Raw genomic sequence first — 24,769 nt, forward strand, 5'->3', positions numbered from 1 at the left:
TAACCGCTGAGCCACGATGGGAACTCCCTATTATACTCATTTTAAGAATGGAGAGACTCAGAGAGATTGCACTAATTGCCAAAGGTCATACAACTGATAAACAATGGAGCCAGGATTCAAGAACTAATTTGATTCCAAATTCTATGCTCTCTCTCATTCTATGGGAAAAATCACCCTAAATTATTTCCTCCAAAAAATCTGCAAAGTTGCCAATGTTTTAAGAATACAATTATGGTATATTTTAAACTAGTAGTAACTACTTCATGTTTTCAACTTTGCATACAACTTTCAGCCATAATATACAAGTACTAAACACCTGTAATACAATAAACATCAGATGTCAGGAGTTCCTGCTATGACGCAGCAGGTTATGGATCTGGTGTTGTCTCTGTGGCAGCAAAGGTTCAATCCCTGGCCCATCATTGAGATACATCATTGCTACAGCTGTGGCATAGGTCACAGCTGCAGCTTGGATTAGATCCGTGGCCTGGGAACTTGTATATACTGCAGGTGAGGCCAAAAAAGAAAGCAAGCAAGAAAGAAAGGATATCCAACCTCACCACTAATCAGACAAATTCAAAATAACAATGAGATATATTAGCCATTAAACCAACCAACTAAAATGTCTGACAATATCTAGTGATGACAAGGGTGTAGAACAATGAGAATTAATCAGTTAAGGTGGGCAATTCAAATGGGTGCTACTTTTGGAGACAATGTGGCAATATTTAGTAAAGCTGAAGATTCACATACCTTTTGATGCAGCAATTTCATTCATAAGCAGGTACCCTAGGGAATCTCTCACATATGTGCACAAGAACTGTAAAATAACATTAATAGTAACGTTATTTGTTACTTGCCGAAACTGGAAACTAAATGTCCATTCACAGTTAAACAGATAATTATGGCATTCTCATACAATGAAATAGCTCAAACAGTAAAAATGAATGGACTTGAAGTATGCATATCACCATAAATGAATCTCAGAAACAGTATGGTGAATGGAAAAAACGCAAGACGCAGGAGCATGAAAGCACACTACAGTTTATACAAATTCAAAAACATAGCTTTTATTATGTTTAAAAGGGGATCAGCTGCTCTCTCTGAGGCAAAGAAAAAGGTCTACAATTAGAAGTACATAGGTGCTTCAATTATATTGGTGGCATTTTATATCTTAAGCAGGATGTTAAGTAGAGATCGTATACAATGATTAATCTTTATCCCTTTTAGTGTGTCTGGAATATTTCATAATATATATGAACAAGCCACACTAATTTGGCCTAGAAGTCTCTCTGAATCATAGAATGCTTATACAAATATTTCACTGTTCAACAGAACATGTAGCATATTATGTGTGAAAAGCAAAGGTTCAAGCTGTTTTAATGCATAAAATAATCTCTAATTAAAGTTAGCATCCTGTTTATAATGAAACAAGTGGTTTTTAAGAAACTGAAAATAGTATTTTCCCTTTAAAATAAGGATTCACTTTATAATTTGTGACTAATGATCTTACATTAAATCCAATAATTCTAATATTAGGTGCTCTACTATTTATTACTAAATCTGGTTTTACAGTGCTCCCCCCAAATTCTGATCCTAGAATGGACCAAATAATGGCAGTTCAACAGACATCTACAAATTTACAATTTAAAATATACTTGACGTACTTAATAAAGACTGTCTTGAGAAAGGGATATTAGAAAAGATTCCATATTTTAGAAGCAGTGTTAAAATGTTTTTGAAAATTATGACCAGCTTCTTCCTCCTGTCACCTAGTCCGCAAAACAACACAGAAGCCCTATAAAACACATCACACACATCACCCACACATGCTGGGAAGGCCTAGAATGCAATCCAAGTTCCCAAAGAGTTTAAGGCTGGACAGATCTAATCTAATTATCCACTTTACCCCTTAGCCCCAACAGACAGTTGGATTGCAATAAACAGTAGCTACTTTTATCAACAGTCTACTTAGGATTAAATAGGTTTGGCCATAAAGATAGCTTGTGCAAACAGTAGACAAAGATACTGCATTCCCAGGTGCAGTGAAGTAAATCATATAAATGGTTTAACCAAGGAGGTTCCAGCAGGCTGGCACATGTATGCCTTACGAAACTTTTATAATTGTAGGTGTGTTTTTTCACTTAATAAAAAGCTGCCCAAATATTATACTTTAATAGTCGAAGTGTTCAATTTGACACTGCAAATTTGCATTAATATCTAATTTTGGCCAACAATGTACTTTCATCTTTATCAGAAATTTGTTGTCATTTATACTTGGTAACTAAATCATAATAGCTACTATCAAAATGAAACCATTACTTAATTTGCCTCAAGGACTATGGGAAATGCAGCGTGTTAGTTTAGGGAGGCAGACATACTGAAGAGACAGCTTGAAAAGCCAATATTACAGATTATAAGCGTGACATCTTCCCAGGAGGCTTGACCTACTTTAAAAAAACAAAATTGATCAAGCTTTTTTTTTAACTATAGTTGATTTACAATGTTGTGCCAATTTCTGCTGCACAGCAAAATGACCCAGCCTTACATATACATACATTCCCTTTCCTTTATTATCTTCCATCATGATCTATCCCAAGAGACTGGATATAGTTCCCAGTAGGACCTCATTGCTTATCTGTTATAAATGGAACCTCAAACTCCTAGTTTATCCCACTCCCTCTCCTCCCCTTTGGCAAGCACAAGTCTGATGTGTATGTCTGTGAGGCTGTTTCTGTTTTGTGAAACTGACGAAGCTTAAAAGACTCAAATGAAAGGACAGAGAAACCAAAAGCAATAATTTAGGGATAAATTAATAAAAAATATTGAAGGACGTGAAGAAAGATTTGAATAAATGAAATGGTAGACCATGTTCTTAACTATGAAGGCTTAAAGTTCTAAAGAAGTCAATTTTCCCGAAATTGTTCTACAGATTAAATAAAACCTCAATCAGAACATAAAACGAAAAATCTCAATCAGAATAGGGTGATCTGGATTTGTCACAAATATTTCTAAAATCTACTTGGAAGAAAAGGCTTGTAAGCTTAGCAAAGTCATAAAAGAAGAAAAAAGAGACACTGTAAACCAGCTATAATGGAAAAAAATTAAAATCATTAAAAAAAAGAAAAAGAAAAGAAAGCAGTAGTACCAATTATTAAAACACGCTACAAAAACAATAGCCAGACATATAAGAATAGTACATGCATAAGCTGGGATGATTTTCATGTATTTACAAAATCCAATAACAAAAATGTTAAAGGACAATCAAGCTAAAGAAATTTAAGCTGTGACACTGAGGACTGACAAATCCGTAGAACACAACAGAAAACTCAGAAACAGACTCAATATTGGAGCTTTTTTTTTTCTTTTTAGGGCTAGGGGTTGAATCAGAGCTACAGCTGCCTGCCTACACCACAGCCACAGCATCTTGGGATCCGAGCCACGTCTGCAACCTACACCACAGCTCACAGCAACACTGGATCCTCAACCCATTGAGCGAGGCCAGGTTTGGAACCCGCAACTTCATGGTTCCTAGTTGGATTCCGCTGTGCCACGATGGGAACTCTAATATTGGAGCATTTAGTGTAAAAGTAGTATTTCACATCTGGGGGGAAAACAAAGTTTATTTAATTAATGGCATTGGGAAAACTGGTCAGACATCTGAAAAACAGTAATGTTGGATTCTTCATTCCTTATACAAAATATACTGCATGTGGAACAAATATTTAAATGTAACTGTAAAATCACAGGGAGGCACGAAAATGTATACACATTTTTTATAATCTTAAGGTAGGAAAGACCCTTCTGAGCAAATAAAAGGTAGCAACCATCAAGAAAAAGGCTGACAGATAAAATAAAAAATGGAAGAAAAGACCAATATCCTAATAGAAACATGGGTAAAAGTAATTAATAGTTAATTGGCTAAATTTTTAAGATGTCAATAACGTGAAAAGATGACCAACTTTAGTAGTAACTAAAGAACTAAAAACAGAAAGAGATATCAATTTGCCATCAGACTAGTAAAGTTTTTAAAAATTAAAAACTGGCCACACCAGTGTTGGCAAGGATCTAGAAAAATAAATATATTATATACTATTGCTACAAACATAAAATGATACAGCCTTTCTGGAGGGGAGTGAGGTAATCGACATCAAAAATTTCAAATTTGCTTACACTTTGACGTGGCAATTTCTCTTCTACTAATTTATCCAGAGAAGACAATCACATCAAATATTTTAAAAGCTATGAGTTTATAATGACACTTTTTAAAAAGCCAATTACTCACCCTGAAAACAGGGCACTTGTTTTTCTCAAAACTGGCTTACCAAGGTGGGGGTGGGGGAGTTGAAATGGGAAAAATAACCAAACTCTTACACAGACTGTATTTCAAGGTTACCAAATAGCTGATGAAGAAAGTTTTCCTTTATACAAAAATTACAACTAAAAAGCACAGAAAGAAGGATAGAATTTAAAAATCATGATTTGCATGCCTATCAGGATGGCTAAAATAAAACAGTGATAACACCAAATACTGGTGAGCCTGAAGAGAAGCTAGATGTCTCATTCATTGATGGTAGGAATGCAAAATGATACAGTCACTCTGGAAAAGACTATGGAAGTTTCTTACAAAACTAAACATGTGCAGGAGGTCCCTGGTGGTACAAAGGGTTAAGGACTGGCATTGCCACTGCAATGGCTCAGGTCACTGCTGTGGCACGGGTTTGATCCCTGGCCCAGGAATTTCCTCATGTCACAGGCATGGCCAAAAAACAAAAACAAACTAAACATGTGTTTATCATATGACCCAGCAAATGCACTCTTGGGCATTTATGTCAGAGAAACGAAAACTTATTTTCACACAAAAACCTATATGTGAATGCTCATGGCATACTCATGCATAATACCCCCAAACTATGAACAACTCAAATGTCCTTCAACATGTGAATGGTTAAACCAACTTGTTATATCCATAAACCAACTTGGTATAGTCATATAATGAAATAAAAAGGAATAAACTATTAATACATATAATAATTTTGATGGATCTCAAGAGAATTAAACTGAAAGAAAAAAGCCAATCTCAGAAGTTACATACTGTGAAGTTCCATTAATATATCATTCTTACAATGACAAAATTATAGAAATGGAGAACATATTAGTTTTGCTGGGGTTAGCAGGGAGGGAAGGAGGTGGCTGTAGCTATAAAAGAGTAGCATGAGGAGTTCCTGTCCTGGCTCAGTGGTTAACAAATCCGACTATGAACCGTGAGGTTGCAGGTTCGCTCCTTGGCCTTGCTCAGTGGGTTAAGGATCCAGCATTGCCGTGAACTGTGGTGTAGGTTGTAGACTCGGCTTGGATCCTGCGCTGCTGTGGCTCTGGCATAGGCCGGTGGCTACATCTCTGATTAGACCCCTAGCCTGGGAACCTCCATATGCCACGGGAACATTTCAAGAAAAGGCAAAAAGACAAAAAAATAAAATAAAATAAAAGGGTAGCATGAGAAATCCCTGTGACGGAAATTTTCTGACTTTTGACTGTGGTATTATCCACATTTATCTATACATGATAAAATTGCACGGAACTAAATACACATGCATGTGCACACATACACACATAAAAAGAGGTAAAACTACTGAAATCTCAATACAGTCCATACATTGTATCAACCTCAATTCCCTGAATGAACTATTGGACTACAGTGAAGCCAGATGTTACCCTTGGGGAAAACTGGATGAAGGGCATAAAGGGATCACTCTATATTATTTCTTACAACTGCATGTGAATCTATATTTATCTCAAAGTAAAAAGCTGCTAAAAGCCACCATTTTGAAAACATGAAGGTAGGCAATGTTTATAAAGGGGTGCCAAAATCACTAGGTAAAAAGATTGATGGGAAACTTTTAGAATAGATACTCCAGGGGCTGAAAACAATTGAACTTAGTAATCAAACTTAACAAATGAGTCAAGCATCTGGATCTAACTCACCATTTATGGGCTATGATAGTGTCTGGAAGAACAAGCTAAATGACACCACAAGGAGACTTTCAGCCAAGTTCGGACTGTAGAAAATTCTAATGAATTGGTTTCTTCAACAAATAGTTAGCATGAGATATACAGAAGGGGAAGAAGGCTATAAACTAAAAGAGTCTTAAAACAGATATATCAACCAATGTTTAGACCTTGCATGGACCCTGATTTGCATATTATATAATGTTAGAAATTAATGCTATTTATTTAATATTATGTTTTGTGTAGTGGAGTATTAAACTTAAAAGACTGAGGTATATAGGTGTAATGATATTATGACTGGCACTTGCTTTCAAATATTCTGACAGAGGAAAAACAATTATGGATGTGTAGATTAAAAAAATGGTAGAGGAGTTCCCATTGTGGCTCGGTGGTAACGAATCTGACTAGCATCCATGAGGTTCAATCCCTAGTCTCGCTCAGGATCCAGCATGGCCATGAGCTGTGGTATACATTGCAGATGTGGCTTGGATCCCACATAGCTGTGGCTGTGGTACAGGCCAGCAACTACAGCACCAATTCAACCCCTAGTCTGGGAACTTCCATGTGCCATGGGTGTGACCCTTAAAAAATAGAAACACACAAAAAGTTTTTAATTTAAAAATTTTAAAATGGTAGAACACTGGTGACTGCTGAAGCTGGGTATATGAGGGACTTCATCATACAAAAATTTAAATTTTTCATAGTGAAATTATTTTAAGAGAAGATAAGTTCAAAAGATGTATGTTCAAGGAAGTTTTTTCTATTCACATGCTTCTAATAGTTTATAAAAATTAGAATCCACTTAAATGTTTATCAATAAAGACCTAGTTAAGTAAATTATGTCACACCATAAAATAAAATCACCTGCTGCCTTAAACAGTGAAATAAATCTAGAGATACTAACTTTAAAAGATGGCTAGGAGATCCCATTGTGGCACAGCAGAAATGAATCCAACTAGAAACCATGAGTTGTGGGTTTGATCCCTGGCCTTGCTCAGTGGGTTAAGGATCTGGCGTTGCCATAAGCTGTGGTGTAGGCCACAGAAGCGGCTCGGATCTGGCATTGCTGTGGCTCTGGCAGAGGCCAGCAGCAACAGCTCCAATTAGACTTCTAGCCTGGGAACCTCCATATGCCGCAGGTGCAGCCCTATAAAAAGACAAAAAAAAAATGTTTTTCAATAAAAACAAAAGATGGCTATGACATAGTAGTGAATGAAAAAACAAGTTAGAAAACCACAGATGCTCCATATGCATCATAAGCATAGAAACATGTCCAGTGCAACATTTATCAAAATGTTGCCAGGATCTCCTTGTAAATCTATTCTAGGTTGAATTGAGAACTATGTCTAGATACTCATGTTGCAACAGAAGAAAGAGTGGGGGAAAAACTGTAATTGCAATGTATACATGTAAGGATAACCTGACCCCCTTGCTGTACAGTGGGAAAATTAAAAAAAAAAAAAAATGTTGCCAGAAGTTATATCTCTGAATGGTAAAAATCCAAGAGACTGTTATTTGCTTTATATATTTTTAATACTGCTTGATTTTTTAAATTTAATTTTTATTTTATTTTCAAGTATAGTTGATTTACAATGTATCAGTTTCAGGTGTACAGCAAAGTGATTCGGTTATACACACACATATATCCATTCTTTTTCAGATCTTTTTCCCCATATAGGTTATTACAGAATATTGAGTCCCTGTGCTAGACAGTAGGACCATGTTGATTATCTATATATAAAAGTGTGATTATGTTAATCCCAAACTCCTAATTTATCTCCCCCACCACCACTGTTCCCTTTTGGTTACTGTAAATTTGTTTTTGAAGTCTGGGAGTCTGTTTCTGTTTTGTAAATAAGTTCATTTGTATCAGTTTTTAAGACTCCACATATAAGAGATATCATTTGATATTTTACATTCTCTGACATACTTCACTTGTATGATAATCTCTAGGTCCACCCATATTGCTCCAAATGGCATTATTTCATTCTTTTTAATGGCTAAGTAATATTCCACTGCATATGTGTACCATATCTTCCTTATCTATTCCTCTGTCAATGGATACTTGGGTGGCTTGATGTTTTAATAATGATTATGTGTTTTGAAATGTGCACTATTCTAATGCTTGTGGTATACATTAAGGTAGTTTAGTTTTTAAAAATAAGGTACTTCTATTTCCTTTAAGAAAAAAGAGCTAACTGAACAAAAGCAAACAATACAGTACTCACCAAACACTATAAAGGACAGAGAGGGTTGAAGGCTTATTATACTACTGACATGTATAGAGGGACACCAAATAGATCCCAAAAGTATTCAGCAGTCAGAGATACTAGAAGGAAGTCATGTGCCCAGGACGAGTCTACACCTGTGTAATGTGGCTTCCCTACTCAACCCCTCCCTGCCCCTCAGATGGTATTTGTCACCACCACAACCTACATATCACCCAGCAACAGCAAAAGCCCATAGTTTCCCAGATATACAAGGCTGTTTCCAAGCCTCTGCCACACCTCTCCACCCCTAGATTTTCTCCAAACCCCCTGGGTCCCTCATTTCCTCGCCTTACCTTGAAGGCATCCTCTAAAATCTGGCCTGGGACCATCTGCTCCAGGACAGCGTCACAGTCAGCTCCTCCTCTGCCCCAACTCAGCCAAAGGCCCTTCTCCATCCATAGCACCTGGCCATGCTGTACTGCAGTCGTTTATTTATGGTTTATTTTTGTAAATCCAGCAACATGTGTGTCATGAGACACATCAGAGCCTCCATCAATGTGTGAATAACTGCAGGGCTGAGGAACACCCGAATTCCTCCTGACACAGCAGTCCTGCACTACAGCCATAGACCCAGGTTCTATGAGCTTTTCCAGGGCCCACAAAAGTGTGTGAGACATGAAGAAAAACCAGAAAATGAAATGGCCAAAACATGAAAATTTTTAAAAATCAAAATTAACATTTAGGTAGCTACTTACAACACATAATATTTCAACAGCAATTCAACTCTATTTATAACTATGTGTTAGATTAAATATAGGATATTGGTACATTTCTTAAGATGTAGGGTAGAGATTTGAAAAGTAACAGTGCCTAAGGCTTAGGAAGGACTTCAAACTTCCCTGCATAAAAAAACCTGTTCTGGCTGGTACCTTACCCAGATGGTTTAGGGTAATGAAGAAAACTCCATACCCAAAGCAAAGCAAAACACTTAAAAACAAAGCAACAAATGGAGTTCCAGTCGTGGCTCCACGGTTAATGAATCTGATTAGCATCCATGAGGATGTAGGTTCCACCCCTGGCCTTGCTCAGCAGGTTAAGGATCCGGGGTTGCCCTGAGCTGTGGTGTAGGTCACAGATGCAGCTCGGATCCTGCATTGTTGTGGTTGTGGCGTAGGCCAGCAGCTACAGCTCCACGCAGCCTGGGAACCTCCATATGCTTTGGAAGGGGGGGGGACCAAAAAAAACCCTAATGCAAACACAAAATCCATGTAGGAACCCCTCACAGGCAGCTCCCAGATCCCTGATAGGTAACACACTGCATAATCAGAGCCAAGAATGGATGCAGCTCAGTACCCTCCCATCCCAGAGGACCAGCCTTACACATTAGGTTGGGACTGCTTTTTATGGCCCAGGCTCCAGCAGTGTGAATAGGGAAGATGGAAATTCAGCACGCATTGGTCAGGGAAAGGCAAGACAAACTGCAAGCCAGGTTCCCTAACAGCCCAATGGCTCTCATTCTCCAGCTGGCACCTCTCTCTGTGGCAAAGTTCTGAGTTGAAGAGCTGTCCACCAGCTGGGGGTGCAGGGGCTCCTCAGATGAACAAAAAGCTCAGTCCAGCATTATTATAAGCACAAATCATGCCTATGTACAAAGTAACTATAGCTGATTCTGGTTACTTGCAGTGGGTATTTGTAAAGTGGTCTCAAACATTGACTTCATGAGTACTGAACCACTGCTCCTGGGGAAATTCAGGGTCAGATTCTGACCTCAACTAGGAACATGAACTTTGTTGATTCACCATTCTGAGTACACTGGGGAATGACCAAGAAAGTCTCTGAGTACTGCCTTTAGAATTACAAGTTTCAGTGAGTAGGCAAATTTACAAATACACAATCTATGAATGAGGATTGACTATATTACCCTCCCTACCACCCGCACCCCCCTAAAAAAAAGTATATTTGCCTTCCAGTATTTGAAGAAAGCATGCTCTTTTGACCTTTTTGTAAGAGAATGGAAGAGAATCCAAAATGGGCTTAAGAGTTAGAAGTTTTAAGTGTAGAAAAGCACTCAATACTCGAGCAGCTAGCATGGAGAAGAGTCTACACCAGGCAAAAGAATGCACCGAATGACCTTCCTTTCTGCAACAGGCAGGTTTCAGAGAAGGGGTATATCTGAGTTGAAGTTTAACAGATTCCCAAGGTGTATCATTTTGAAAACCTAAAATATTTTGTAGTCATATCTACTCCATAAATTTAAGTACTGTAAAATCAAGACTGTCATATATTTAAGTTTGCTTTAAACCTTATCTTACCCACTAGAAAAAAAGGTAACACTTTCAAAAAACTAATGTTCTAACCACATACAAAAAAATATGTATGTATATTACTCACATTAAATGCTTAATTTTCCTCTAGATTTAGGAACTAAGGTTACAGGGCAAAGAGTCCATTAACTTTCTTTTTGAAACAAATCAATAAAAAGAAGATAAGAAATACCATTTAGTCTTCTTTTATATGGCATAATCAGGTATAAAAATGGGAAAAAGGATTCTGCTAAAATGAAAATTACTCAATATGCAAATGATTCTCACTTAATGATTCTGGAGTAAAAAAACATGTGTACTACTAAATATCATCCAACTATGTCATTTTATCCCCCCAAAGTTGTGGTGCCAGAGGCGGGGGGGAACCTACATTCTTTTTACTACTCTTCTTAAAAATACTGAGCACCAAGCATATAGCTAAGTAGGTGAATGAGAACTGTTCACCTTTGAAAGAGAGCATAACCTTGGCAAATTAATAACTTTATAGAAAATTTCAAAAGTTCATAAGAATGACAAATTATAATCGAGTCTCATTTATGACTATGCCTAAATGTTAATTCCACTTTAATATATGCTGGCCTACTTCAAAAGCACAATTTAAAAAAAAAAAAAAAAAAAAAAAGGGAGTGCCCGTCATGGCTCAGCAGAAACGAATCCAACTAGTATCCATGAGGATGAGGGTTCGATCCCTGGCCTTGCTTAGTGGGTTAAGGATCTGGCGTTGCCGTGAACTGTGGTATATGTCACAGACTAGGCTTGGATCCCAAGTTGCTGTGGCTGTGGTGTAGGCCAAGAGCTGGAGCTCTGATTCAACCCTTAGCCTGGGAAATTCCATATGCTGCGGATGTGACTCTAAAAAGACCAAAAAAAGAAAGAAAGAAAGGAAAGAAAAGAAAAGAAAGAAAAAAAAGTTAACAGGAATTTGCTGTTAATTTTTTCAAAAGCATATTTTTAGAATATGAACCTAAGTATATATTTATAGAGTAGGACCATGTGAGGATCAAATAAACATTTGAAAACCTCTTGGACTTTTTCTTCTAAATGTTTAGTTATATAATTCAAATCAAAGTACTACTATTTTAGAAAAATCAGTTTATTCATCTTTCACTGACATAAAACTTTTGAGGAAGATATTTTCAATGTATTAACTTATGAAAGATTTTATAGTCTTCGACTTCAACCCTTTTTTTTTCTTTTTTGGCCACCCTGTGCATATGGAGTTCCCTGGCCAGATCCGAGCCATAGCTGCAACCTAAGCTGCAGCTGTGGCAACACTGGATTCTGAACCCACTGTGCCAGGTGGGGATCGAACCTGCATACCAGTGACCCCAAGATGCCACCGATCCTGTGGTGCCACAGTGGGAACTCCTCAACCATTTTTTAGATAGATTAAAAAAATAAAGTCTCATACCTCAGGTGTTTAAGATAGCACAGGGAGTGCAAAATAAATATTAGCTAAATTAGAAGACTAAACAAATGCTTCTGGCATGCTGTAACTGCTTCATTGCAAAATAACATTAGCAGATGGCCTCTCTTGAGGAAGAGTCACAGACAATTCTAATAAATAAACCCTTAATAGCTGTTCACCCTGAGAACTCCACCCACTGACAAATCAACACCACAGACCCACTTTTGTGATCTTCAATGTGGGGCAAGTACACAAAATCATAATTTGTTTTCTCTGCTCAAGGCAGGCAACACTCTCAGAGAACTAAGTATTCTGGACAGTTGAGTTTTTCAAAGAGTTTGAGACTTGACTGGAAAGAGTATCTCCCACACTTTCCTTCTTGTTTTATTTTTTATTTTTTTTTAGGCCACACCCAGGGCCTATGGAGGTTCCCATGCTAGGAGTCAAATTGGAGCTGCAGCTGCTGGCCTGCATCACAGCCACAGCAACGCCAGATCCAGGCCGCATCTGCGACCTACACGACAGTTCATGGCAACGCCAGATCCTTAACCCACTGAGGGAAGCCAGGGATCAAACCCACGTCTTCATGGATACTAGTCAGGTTCGTTAACTACTGAGCCATGACGGGAACTCATTTCCTTCTTGTTTTAAATAAGATACACTGAATGTAAATTCTACTTTTCTTGATACACAATCAGCAGTGAGAGTGTTAATCCTTGAACAGCATGTGTGGGAGACAACTCTTCATGGCTCTCTCAAGCTTCTGTACATCCTGTGAGCAGTGGCGCTAACTTGTTCTAGCTCTCAAATATCTCTTTAAGATGTGTACATAGCAAACAGCCTAGAAAGACAGATACTATCTCCCTCCAGAGTAGAGGGCAGATTTGTTTGCAGCCCTTTATAATAACTGGATTACCTAAACACAAGATTCTACAGCTGTGGATTTATGGGGCAAAAGGAAATGACATAAAACAGGGAACTCATGCTGTTGGCTGTGCTGTAATACAATCCTTTGTCTCTAACCCAGGAGTCTCATGCCTTCTACCAGTTTCCAGCAAACTGTGACAAGTTGACTTGTCATATTCCAAGTAGGATAAAATCTCAAGACTCTTTACAGTTCTTGACAGTTGGTGACAAGGATGGGCTGCTAGCGGAAACATGGCTTTCTGGAACAGAAAAGACAAATGTCTCATGTATTTAGGGCATATAAGATTTCCTGGGATCCAGCAGCAAATGTTCTTGTCCAAGTGGTGGGTGTGGGGGAGTAAAGGTTAATTAACTTTCAGAGGATAAGCAACCAAAGGGAGGATTACAACAAACTGCCACAGGGTTCTTGGGTTGTTGCTCACTCTCCTCAGGGTAGGAGGAAAAAGGAATGCTATCAAGGTGATAAGGCACAAGCCCTGTGGCCCCACATAAGAGGAAGTGTGGCTGGAGCTATTCAATAGAATCCCCAAAGATGAAACAAATTACGTCAGCAATGAGGTTCTAGAGCTTTTGGGAGACTCAAGTTCATTGAGTTAGGAAGTGCCACTGGGCCATTTGAAACTAAAAATATGTGTGCCTTGCTTACTGACACAGAGCTCCTCCCTCCTCTGACCCCTGACCCCTCCCCTTGCCCTCTAGCCTGACATCTGCTTTTAGGAGGTTGACTGGGTTGCTCTGAGGTCTCTCTGTCCCCAAGTGAGACCGAAAGCCTCATGTATACTGGGGAACTTGAGGGAAAGGAGGGACTCAAACTTTTATGGTTCTATGTATTCAGGCACCCAAGTCACTGTTCTACCTGGCAGCCTGTGCAGGAGGAGGTACTGAGATTCTAGTCAGCGGGGTTTGGATGGCATTCATAGTGGGAAAGGGAAACTAACATGACATAGTAGACGGGGTCCTTCAGGCCAATTCAAAGTATTGTTTCTATAAAGTATTGTTTCTATATCTGATTGTACCAATGATGTGTACATATCCTCACACTTCTCTGTCCATAGTGCTAGGGGGGATTCTCCCCCTCAGGAAGGGCTACAGGTAGAGAAACGCTAATGGGAGAAATCCCCCTGCCATTTGTCATCAGTAGGTGGGTTAGGACAGCATACAACTGCCCTACCCACTGATGTTCAGTTTTCAATATATAAAAGATATTCTGTTGGTTGGCAAGTCAGAAACCTGAGTCTCAATAATCCTGACTATACTGTTACCACAGCTCTGGCCATCAAGGTACAACAGCTTCTTCCCCTAGCCTCCAGTCACCAAAAAGGAAGCTGAGCCCTTGATGAACTCTTTGGATACTGGAGACAGTGTGTGCCTGAGATGGCTCTGTGACATGTTCGCATAGCCGAGCTGAGGGATGAGTCCCAGAATGCCATTTCTGGCATGCTTCTGGTTACTCTGGGCCACAAGGGAATTTTTTCTCCTGAGAGAGGAAGAAGGGGGCAGTGACCATTTTGTAGATGTAATTAAAATCCATAATCAGCTGGTCTTAAACTAATCAAAAGGGTGAGACTGACTTGACTAGTTAGGAGCCCATTAGGAGGAGTGAGGCATCCCTGAGCCCAGAGACTCCAAACCACAGTGGGGTCTGCACTTCCTCCACCTTCCCCTGGACCCTCTCTCCTGACTGCTGCCTGGGACCGCGAGCCACAGCTGATGTCTATGCAGTCCAGCCTGCCCCTCGTGGGCCCTTCCTTACTGCTGGACTCTGAGGGGCTTTTTATTTTTATTTATTTATTTAGGCTCTTTAAGGCCACATGTGCAGCATGTGAAACTTCCCAGGCTAGGGATCGAATGGGAGCTGCAACTGCAGGCCTACGCACCACAGCCACAGCAACATTAGATCAAAGCCATGTCCGAGACCTACACCACAGTTCAGGGCAACGCCGGATCCTTAACCCACTGAGCAAGGCCTGCAAGGACAAACCCACATCGTCATGGATACTAGTGGGGTTCATTACTGCTGAGCCACAATGGAAACTCCCGTCCTCTGGATTTTCCACCAGCTTAGCCAGCCATGGAGTAAACCAATTCCATGTGTGGTGTGTGTACGTGAGGGTGTGTGTACACGTGAGGAGTGTGTGTGTGTTCTGCATCTTGTCCCTACTGGTTCTGCTGCTTCTCCAATTGAACCCTCATTGACTCAGTCTTCACTTGGACATTTTACTTGCTCTTTTAAGTTAACGAGACAGCATCTTAAGTGTACCTAAACCAATTGGCTGCATCAAAAGTGGCAGCAAGCTTCAGCATGTCTCTACTTTGGGGGCCCACAACCCTAATAAGCCTTGGAGATATCATTCTCTGTAGCCAATGATTTTGCCAACTGGAGCCTTTAGCAAAGGCAGACAGCTTCCACCCAGAGGTGCCCCTTTTGGTCTTGGACTCCTCACCTCCCTGACACAGCTTCTGATTCTTTAACCTAATATTCCCATTTAGGTGTGAGTCAACTCCACTTGATGACTAATAAGGTGGGAAGAATCAAACAGGTTCACTTGTCAAATGGAAATGATATATTTAACAACTTAGCAAGTCAGGTCCTATAAGCATGTCAGCTTGATGTAGAAAAGTGGCAGCTTTCCCTCTGGGGAAAACTTTCCTCTCCACTCCAAGAGCAAAGCCACTGACTCGACAGGATCCTCTATTCACCAAGGTTCCGCTAAATGCCTGGACCTAGTTCACAAATGGTTTGGCTAAGCTCCAACCTAGCAGTATCCACTGGCCTACCGTGGCTGTTCAGCCTCAGCTCCAGCTGTGAAGAAGTGAAAATGGACACAGTCACTCCGATCAGTGGAAGGAGTCAAGGCTGTTCCCACAGCTCTAGCTATAATATTCCCATAGATGAGTCTTAAAAATACTTACTCTTAGCTGTTGTCAAAGGTCTAGCTGTTTGATCTGCCTCTTGGAAAACCACAAAGGAGCAAATTAAAGACACTTCTCTTAGGGTTGTGAATGGCAGAAACAATTCACAGCTGTTGACTGAGGCACCTGAGTGACTCATCTGGATGCCTACAAAAGGACCTGTTCTCCAACGAGCCCACCTGGACCCAACGGATGATGGAGCCTGCACTGCCCGGGTTGCCACCATTGCTGCCTGACCATCCATTATCATGCACAGCAAAGGACACAGCTTCTAATTCAGAGCCACCATAACAGGCTGACTTATGACTCTGGTCAGAAGCTGACCCGTAGGTCCTGCTGTGAGGGAAGCCACATCACATTGTCCCCTCCTGTTTCCAGCGAACTGACTGCATATGACCCTCGATCTCCTCCCAGGATTCCACAGCCCTGATGACATTTTTTCAGGTTAGTGTTTAACTTTCCAACCAGCTGACCCCAGTCATACCACTGTGACCCCTGAAATAAATCTGTGCCGTGTGCTTGGTTTTTCCATACTATGTGCAATCTGGCAATAGAACATCTTTTATCACAAATGCTAAGGAACAAGGTATTTATTGTAGCAGGGCAAAACTTGCCACCCCAAAATGTCTCTGACGTGCATGTGGATTATTTCCAGCTGAAAACAATTAAGGCCCAAGATTCAAGAAGAAACTTTGACCTTCCTCCTAATTGATTAAAAAAATTTAGATAGTGGCCCTGTTCCAGGAATAGAGCTATCACCGGAGATAAATGCAAAAGACATGGGTGCAATGTGATGGAGGACCAGGGTCTGAAGATCAGAGTCCACTCGGTATTCCACTGTCTCTGCCCAGCCCAGCAAATGTTTATTTGCCAAACATTTGCTTATCCACCTCCATATGAATTGTCTTCCTTCCTCTAAAGTCCTAAACCACAACCCCCAATATCCTCTTTTGTCTTTAGCTGGAGATATATTTAAGGTGAGGGTTTCAGACATTTTGGCAAGTTACTCAGTCTTTCTGGATCTCACCCATGTACACACGTTAGACTTTCAGTTTTCTCCTGTTCATCTGTCTCAGGTTAATTCCTAGACCATCTAGAAGAATCAAGAAGAGTAGAGGAAAATTTCTTCCTTCCCAACACAGCAGACCTGCCACCTCCCTATCATCCACAGCCATCTAATATTGTTAAGAACTGAAAGGGCCTCCTAAAAAATCAACTCAAAAAGAACTCTTACTTTACCTCCCTCATCTCCTCCTATAACACACAACTAAGAATGGCAGTCTGTTCCCTGAACATGGTAACCTCAGAAAGGGATCATCCTCTCTCTGCTTTTTCCTGGGTAATAACCAGGACAGAGAGGAAGCAGGGAGAGGGACAGTTATACAGACCAATGTGAAATCCTAGAATTCCATCCAGACCGTTCCCGTGCATAACACTTCTTTCTTTCTCCTACAGAAACCCTCAGCGAGCCTGATTGGTACATACTCCATATGGCAAGGTGGCCAAAAGGGAGCTTAAGGTATTCTCGTTCAGCCACGTAGATTCTCTTGTTGGACTGACAACGTCCTAGACTGTATCACTGGAATACACAGCAGGTCAGAGAGGGGGACATAATGGGACTTAAGTTTTATAAAAACTCTCTTCAGGGAATAGGAATCGATTAGTAAAAACATGAAGTTATAGAGAGTTCCCACTGTGGCTCAGTGGTTAGCGAACCTGACTAGCATCCATGAGGACAGAGGTTCAATCCCTGGCCTTGCTCAGCAGGTTAAGGATCTGGTGTTGCCTTGAGCTGTGGTGTAGGTCACAGACATGGCTTTGATCCAGCGTTGCTGTGGGGTAGGCTGGCGTCTGCAGCTCCAATTGGACCCCTAGCCCATGGACCTCCACATGCCGTGGGTGAGGCCCTAAAAAAACAAAAAGACCAAAAAAACAATAAAATAAAAAGGTGAAGTTATATAGCTACTGGAATAGGACACACAGATTTTTGTGGAGGTGGAGGGAGGCACCATCTAGGGAAAGAACAACTTCTTCCCAGGAGACAGGGGTGGGAAGGATCATTTATTAACAATCTTTCATCTTTTTTTTATTTTTTTTATTTTTAGGGCCGCACCTGCAGCATATGGAAGTTCCCAGGCTAGGAGTCGAATTGGAGCTACAGCTGCCAGCCTACACCACAACCACAGCAACACCAGATTCCGAGCTGTGTCTGTGACCCACACCACAGCTCAGAGCAACACCAGATCCTTAACCCACTGAGCAAAGCCAGGGATCGAACTGAGTCCCCATGGATACTAGTTGGATTCATTTCCGCTGCGCCGAGACAGGAACTCCAACAATCTTTTTATCTTTCAGAACTGCCCCAGAGCTCTCAAGAATCAAAATACTCTTAAGGTTCCAAGTCAGTATAAACACATTAAATTTTAACTGACTCCTGAATTTTCCACCCCAACAGATGGCTCTGACTGCAATGTAATCACCATTACCATCAAATCTATCAGAAACATCTACTAGCTCCTGTGCCTCTCTTACAAAACACCTGTCAACACTTCTAGACCTCTCCTCCCCACACCCACGGCTCAGCATGCCATGTCACAGAGGACTCTCAGCTGATAGCCTAGACAAACAAGACAGACTGGACAGCCTGCCCTCAGGCAGCCCCTCCAAACCAAGGTCTAAATGCAATAATGTGAACCCAAGTGAAAAACAGGTCACATTGGAAGACCCTGACGACCTGTGCCCTCCTAACCGTGTGGTTAAATCCCTGGCCAGGGAACTTTTATATGCCACAGGGGTAGCCAAAAATAAAAATAAAAAATTTAATTTTAAAAAAAGGAAAGAAAAAAGAGGAAGGAAGGAATGAAGGGAGAAATTTCTTTCCAAAGCTACCACATGCAACGCCTGGCCTGTGAGTGTGTGTGTGTGTATGTGAGCAAGTATTTACTTGCCTTCCTCCCCAAAACAGATATTTGCACCTTGACCTGCAGGTATTTCAGAAAACAAGATGAGCAAGCTCTCAGATGACCAATGACTAGATCAAAGGTGGTAATCTCTCCAAAACTGCACTCGCTACTCAGGAAAGCTTCTGAGAAAGTTAACTATCTTAAGTGTACCCTATGGGAAGTTTCCCCACAATGAGTGATCCAGTTAGGAAAGGTGGTATGAAATCTGTCCCAACTTTAGCTAAAGTGGTAACACTACCTTACCCTGCAGGTCAATGGTCAACTTGCTGGCCAGGGTCATTGTGGATGACAAGACTCCAGATTTCCTCCATAGGTCCACGGTGGAGTCTGTGCCAAGGCTATTACAAGCTGCTACACCTGGATTGATGTCTCAGACCAAGTGGGAAGGTCAACAGAGAATCTTAAAGAGAAAGCCCCTGATGTTCTAAGGCCCTTGGGTGGTTTCCAGGATTTGTTCAAGACCCTGGGGGCATGGCTGAGGTAAGTACTACAGGTTAGCCTATACCTGCTGCTTGGAGTCTCACTGAAAATAGCCCTAATTAAATGCTATATGACATTACACTTAAAAGACTGAATGCCTTCCCCTTAAAATCAAGGAATATGGCAAAGATATCCACTCTCATCACTCTTATCTAACATTGTGCTAGAAGTTCTAGTTAGTGCAATAAAGTAAGAAAAGGAAACAAAAGGCACATAGATCAGAAATAAGACTGTCCCTATTTACAAATGACATGATCATCTACATAGAAAACCCCAAGGAACAGGAACCTACAAAAACGAAACAAAACAAAACGTAGAATAAGTGAATTCAGCAAAGTCACAGGATACAAGAAAGATATACAAAAATCAATTGTACTTCTACATATTAGTAATGAATACACAGACACAATTAAAATACAATACCATTATCAATCAAACATAATTAAATGTTTAAGTATAAATCTACCAAAACATGCACAGGACTTGTATGCTAAAAACTACAAACCGCTAATTGAAGAATTCAAAGATCAAAATAAATTGAGAAACACGCTGGGTTCATAGATTGGAAAACTTAATATAATAAAAATATCAATTCTCCCCCAAATTGATAGGCAAGATTTTTTGTGGACAGACAAGATTATTCTAAAATGTATATGGAATGGAAAAGGAACTCACACTTTTGAAAAAGAAGAACAAAGTTGGAAGGCTCAGTGGTAGCAAACCTGACTAGTGTCCACGAGGATATGGGTTTGATCCATGGCCTTACTCAGTGGGTTAAGGATCCAGGGTTGCTGTGAGCTGTGGTGTTAGTCACAGATGCAGCTGGGATCCTGAGCTGCTGTGGCATAGGCCAGCAGCTGTAGTTCTGATTCAACCCCTAGCCTGGGAACTTCCATATGCCACAGTTTCGGCCCTAAAAAAAAAAAAAAACAAACAAAAAAAAAAAAAAAAGAAAGAAAAGAAAAGAAAAAAGAACAAAGTAGGAAGAATCAGTTTACCCAATTTCATTCAAGAGTTATTATACAGGAGTTCCCATCATGGCACAGCAGAAACAAATCCGACTAGGAACCATGAGGTTGTGGGTTCGATCCCTGATTTCACTCAGTGGACTAAGGATCTGGCATTGCCGTGAGCTGTGGTATAGGTCACAGACGCAGCTCGGATCCTGCACTGCTGTGGCTGTGGTGTAGGCTGGCAGCTGCAACTCCAATTGGACCCCTAGCTTGGGAACCTCCATATGCCAAGAGTGCAGCCCTCAAAAGACAAAAGAAAATACTTATTTTACAGCTGTAATAATCAGGGCTGTGTGGTATTGGTGGAAAAACAGATGCACAGGTCAACAGCAAAGAGAATCCAGAAAACAATCACATAAATATTCCCCAAAGATTACTAACAAAGATGCAAAAGCAGTTCAATAAAAAAAAAAAAGATATATTTTCAACAAATGGTGCTGGAGCAATTAGACATCCAAGGGATTGGGGTGGAGGGGGGAGAACCTCAACCTAAATTTTACACCTTAAACAAAAATTAACTCAAAATTGATTATGTTTATTTTAAAATGCAAAACTACACAATTTTCACCAAAAAAAGTAGAAGAAATTCTTTAGGATCTAGAGTTAGGCAAAGATTTGACTTGACACCAAAAGTGTAATGCATAAAAGAAAAAAATTGATCAATTGGATTTCACCAAAATCAAAAATTTATGCTCTGTGAAAAACAATTAAGATGATGAAAAACAACTAAAAATGGGAGATATTTGCGAACCACAAAACCAACAACAGACAAGTACCTAGAATATATTAAGAACTCTCAAAATTCAACATTAAAAAAATCCTCTTAAAAAATGTGCAAAAGATAGAAATTTCATATAGAAACATACAGATGGCACAAATAAACATAGGAAAAGATGTTTGACATCATCAGTCATTAGGAAATGCAAATTTAAACCAAAATGAGATACCACTACACATCTATCAGATGTCTAAAATGAAAAATAGTGGTAACACCAAATGCTGTCAAGGATGTGAAGAAACTGGATCTTTCATTTCCTGTTGGTAGAAATGTAAGACGGTATAGTCACAACGACAATTTCTTACAAAATCAAACATGGAACAGCCAAGCATTTATTCCAGAAAAATGGAAACATGTTCACAGAAAAATATGTACGTAAGTGACCAGCAGCAGCTCTATTGGTAACAATCAAAAAATGGAAAGAGTACAGATGTCCTTCAATAGGTGAATAGTTATACAAACTAGTTCATCCATGTGATGGACTACTTCTCGGCAATAAAAAGGAACCACTGGTACACACACAACAATCTGGATGAATCACCAGAGAACTATGCTGAATAAAAAAGCCAATTCCAAAAGGTCATAAACCACATGATTTCACTCATTTAGCATTCTTAAAATGACAAAATTATAGAAATAGAGAACAACTACCTGGTTATATGGAGCTAAGAAGGAGAGGTAGGTAGAGGAGGGAAATGGCTGTAGCTATCACAGGATAGTGTAAGGGATCCTTGATGATGGAGATGTTCTGTATCTTAAACATGTCAATGTACTGTTTGTGCAAGATGCCATCACTGGGATAAAATGGGTAAAAGAGGATCTCCGTGTTATTTAACAACTAACAGCACAGAAATCTACAATTATCTCAAGATAAAAAGTATCTTTTTAAATGGTATCATCTCAAAATTTTTTTATATTTTATCTTAGCCAAATCATTTGTCATCAGATTTTAATATTTCTAATTTTTTGTAGTGACAGACAACAGAAGAGCTCACTAGAAAATTAATCTCTTTGAAACCCACTTCCAAAGCATTTACCAAGTGCTTGCCATATACAATTAGGAGTTAGGGAAATAGGCAAAGCTGTGGAAGACAATGTAGATTTAGAAGAGAGTTTATACTTCTAACAAAGCTGAATGAGAACTACAGTACTGAGCTCTAGATATCTTCATAAAGATGTGGTACATATATGCAATGGAATATTTGGTGGCTGAGCCATAAAAATGAATGAGATAAAGCCATTTGCAACAAAATGGATGGACCCAGAAATAATTAGATTAAGGGAAATAAGTCTGACAGGGAAAGACAAATACCACATGACACCACTTATATGCGGAATCTAAAATACAACACAAACGAACTTATCTAAAAAACAAACAGACTCACACTGAGAACAGACTTGTGGTTGCCAAAGGGGAAGGGGATAGAGGAGGGATGGAGTGGGAGTTTGGGGTTAGCAGATGCAAACTATTCTATATAGAACGGATAAACAGCAGGGTCCTACTGTACAGCAGAGGAAACTATATTCATTATCCTGTGATAAACCATAATGGAAAAGAATATAAGAAAGAATACATATATACATTATACATGTATATATAAACAATCAGTACAGCAGAAATTAACAGAACATTGTAAATCAACTATACTTCAATTTAAAAAAAAAAAAACAAAACTGAATACCTGAAAAAAAAGATAGCTTCATAAGGCGCTTCTTTTTCCTGCCCATAATCTTAAGTATTTCTAAACAGAATACAGGTAGCACCTGACCAGTGTATGACCAAGTAACTCTAAAGAAAGTTCTCCCTTCCTTTCTTCCTTCTTCCCAGCCAATGCAGGACACTTCCCTCCCTCCCATCTAGCCCCACCCCCACCCCACCCCAGCTCTGGTCTCCCTCCAGTCCCAACTCAACCCAAATCACCCCTCCCAACATGCTGGCTAGGCAAAAGTAGAGCAGGGGAAAATTGAGAATCATACACACACGTGTCTCCCACAAACACACAAAGACACACATACTCACTCACTCTTCTCTCGCTCAACTTACTGCAATTTCTCTGAATACAAACACCCAAAGAAAGAAAAGAATGTCCAAGGAGAAGGGGTGGTTAAGACCTACAGCTGCCAGGCCTCTTCTCACCAGTTAAGTCATAGAAAAATATGAGACAGAAGAGGAAAAAGAAAGAAAGAAAAGCTATGCTACATTCTTACTCTACCCGCTCAGTTCTTACTTCTTTCAGCCTTCACAAAACAAAGGCCCCTAACTCTACCCAGCTCTCCCCCATTCCAATCCCAGAAACATTTCCCAAGTGCAATGGAAACCAAATCCCTCCTACAACCAGGTTTCCTTACTGAGTGTATGATTAATCTCTTTATCTAAAATTGAATTCCTTTTCTGGCCCCTCTGACCTCAATCCTGTGCTGAGCACTTATCAACCGGAATCAGATGACTACAACGGCTGTTGTGGATAACATCTTTAATGTACTAAAATTGCTATTATAGACATCACCATTAACTTAGAAACTCAGATTGTTTCTCCAGGACAAGATGAGCTAACAAAACCCCAAGGCATGGACCATCTGGCCAGAGTATCTTAAACCAGAGAAGTCCTGACTTCTGAAACTAGAAACTACCATTAATAAATGTTACAAGACAATGATTAATCCCAGTCTCTTTGTTGTTCTCCTTTTAAAAAAATCCTAACTCAAAGACCAAGCTGGAGTGGATCGGAGGTCTATCTTCCAATCACTTGCTTGGTGGCCTGCAGTAAATATTGTACTTTGCTCTACAACCTGATGTTAGCAGAGTGGCTTTGCTGACCCAGTTGGGTTCAGTAACACCTCCTTTCCTTTAAAATACTCTGGTCTCCTCCCAGCTTTGCTGGAGCCATGCCTCAGGAGTCACATTCTAAGAAACCGAAGAATAAATAGCAAATGAATGTATGATACATCATTTGTGAACAATCTAACCCTTACTTGCCCTCTGGTAAGGTTTTACTGCAAAGCTTTTTAATGATTTTCATGTTTTAATGATTAGGTTACTCTTAGAAATTAGAGGTTTAGTTTACAACAAGAAACCTAATATTAAACTACTACTCACACCCACTGGGCAAGAACCACTTTCACCTGTTAATCTGTCCCACTGGTTTTACACTGAGTCCCAGCAAGTGAAAAACTGGCAACCCAAGAAGGTAAGCACAAGCTGCAATAATGACAACGGCCTCTCTGCTAACTGGGAGGATCAATTAGGCTGACAAGGTGGCTCATCAGGTTCCCCATCTTCCCCTAACATTGCAGCTGTTCTGTTTCCAAGGCTGGAAATGGTACAAAGAGATTACATGTTCCTTGCACCAGAGTTTCACGTACAGTTCTAACAAACGGTTTATTAGAACTGGTTGGTTTCGAGGTTCATGGCTAATCAGAAAGAATATGTTTCATAGAGAGAAAAGCCCTGTGTTCATCCACCCACCATCTGTTAAGTGCCTAAGAAGTGCCAGGCAGTTGGAGATAGAGAGCTGACTGATACACAGTGATCCCTAGCTTCCCTGGCTTATGGAGGGAAGGGGGCCCAGACAGAAGAACAGTAAATTAAAATAAAAGTAATTGTAAATAAAGTTACAAAAATAATTACAAAGTGTGGTAGTTGCTAATAAGGATATAAAAAAGAGCTAAGGATATGAAGAGCAACTTTCTTTCCGGTATTGTCAAAATAAAAATCCATACAATCTCTGGCCCCACTCAGTGGGT

General features: G+C 39.9%; 1 protein-coding gene across 4 annotated transcripts in view; it reads right to left on the bottom strand.

Annotated features, from left to right (window-relative positions):
- The window catches only part of C15H2orf76 (chromosome 15 C2orf76 homolog), a 60,056-nt gene that overhangs the window by 32,504 nt on the left and 2,783 nt on the right, over positions 1–24,769 (bottom strand). For all 4 annotated transcript variants that reach the window (XR_001301352.2, XM_005671633.3, XM_003133285.4 and 1 more), the window contains exon 2: positions 754–820. Coding sequence is in view for 3 of the 4 variants with exons in the window: in XM_005671633.3 (XP_005671690.1) it covers positions 754–774 (21 nt within the window). In the remaining variant the exon portion in view is untranslated. The remainder of the gene's footprint in view (positions 1–753; positions 821–24,769) is intronic.

Source organism: Sus scrofa, chromosome 15, assembly GCF_000003025.6.
Source record: "Sus scrofa isolate TJ Tabasco breed Duroc chromosome 15, Sscrofa11.1, whole genome shotgun sequence".
NCBI classification, from domain to species: Eukaryota; Metazoa; Chordata; class Mammalia; order Artiodactyla; family Suidae; genus Sus; species Sus scrofa.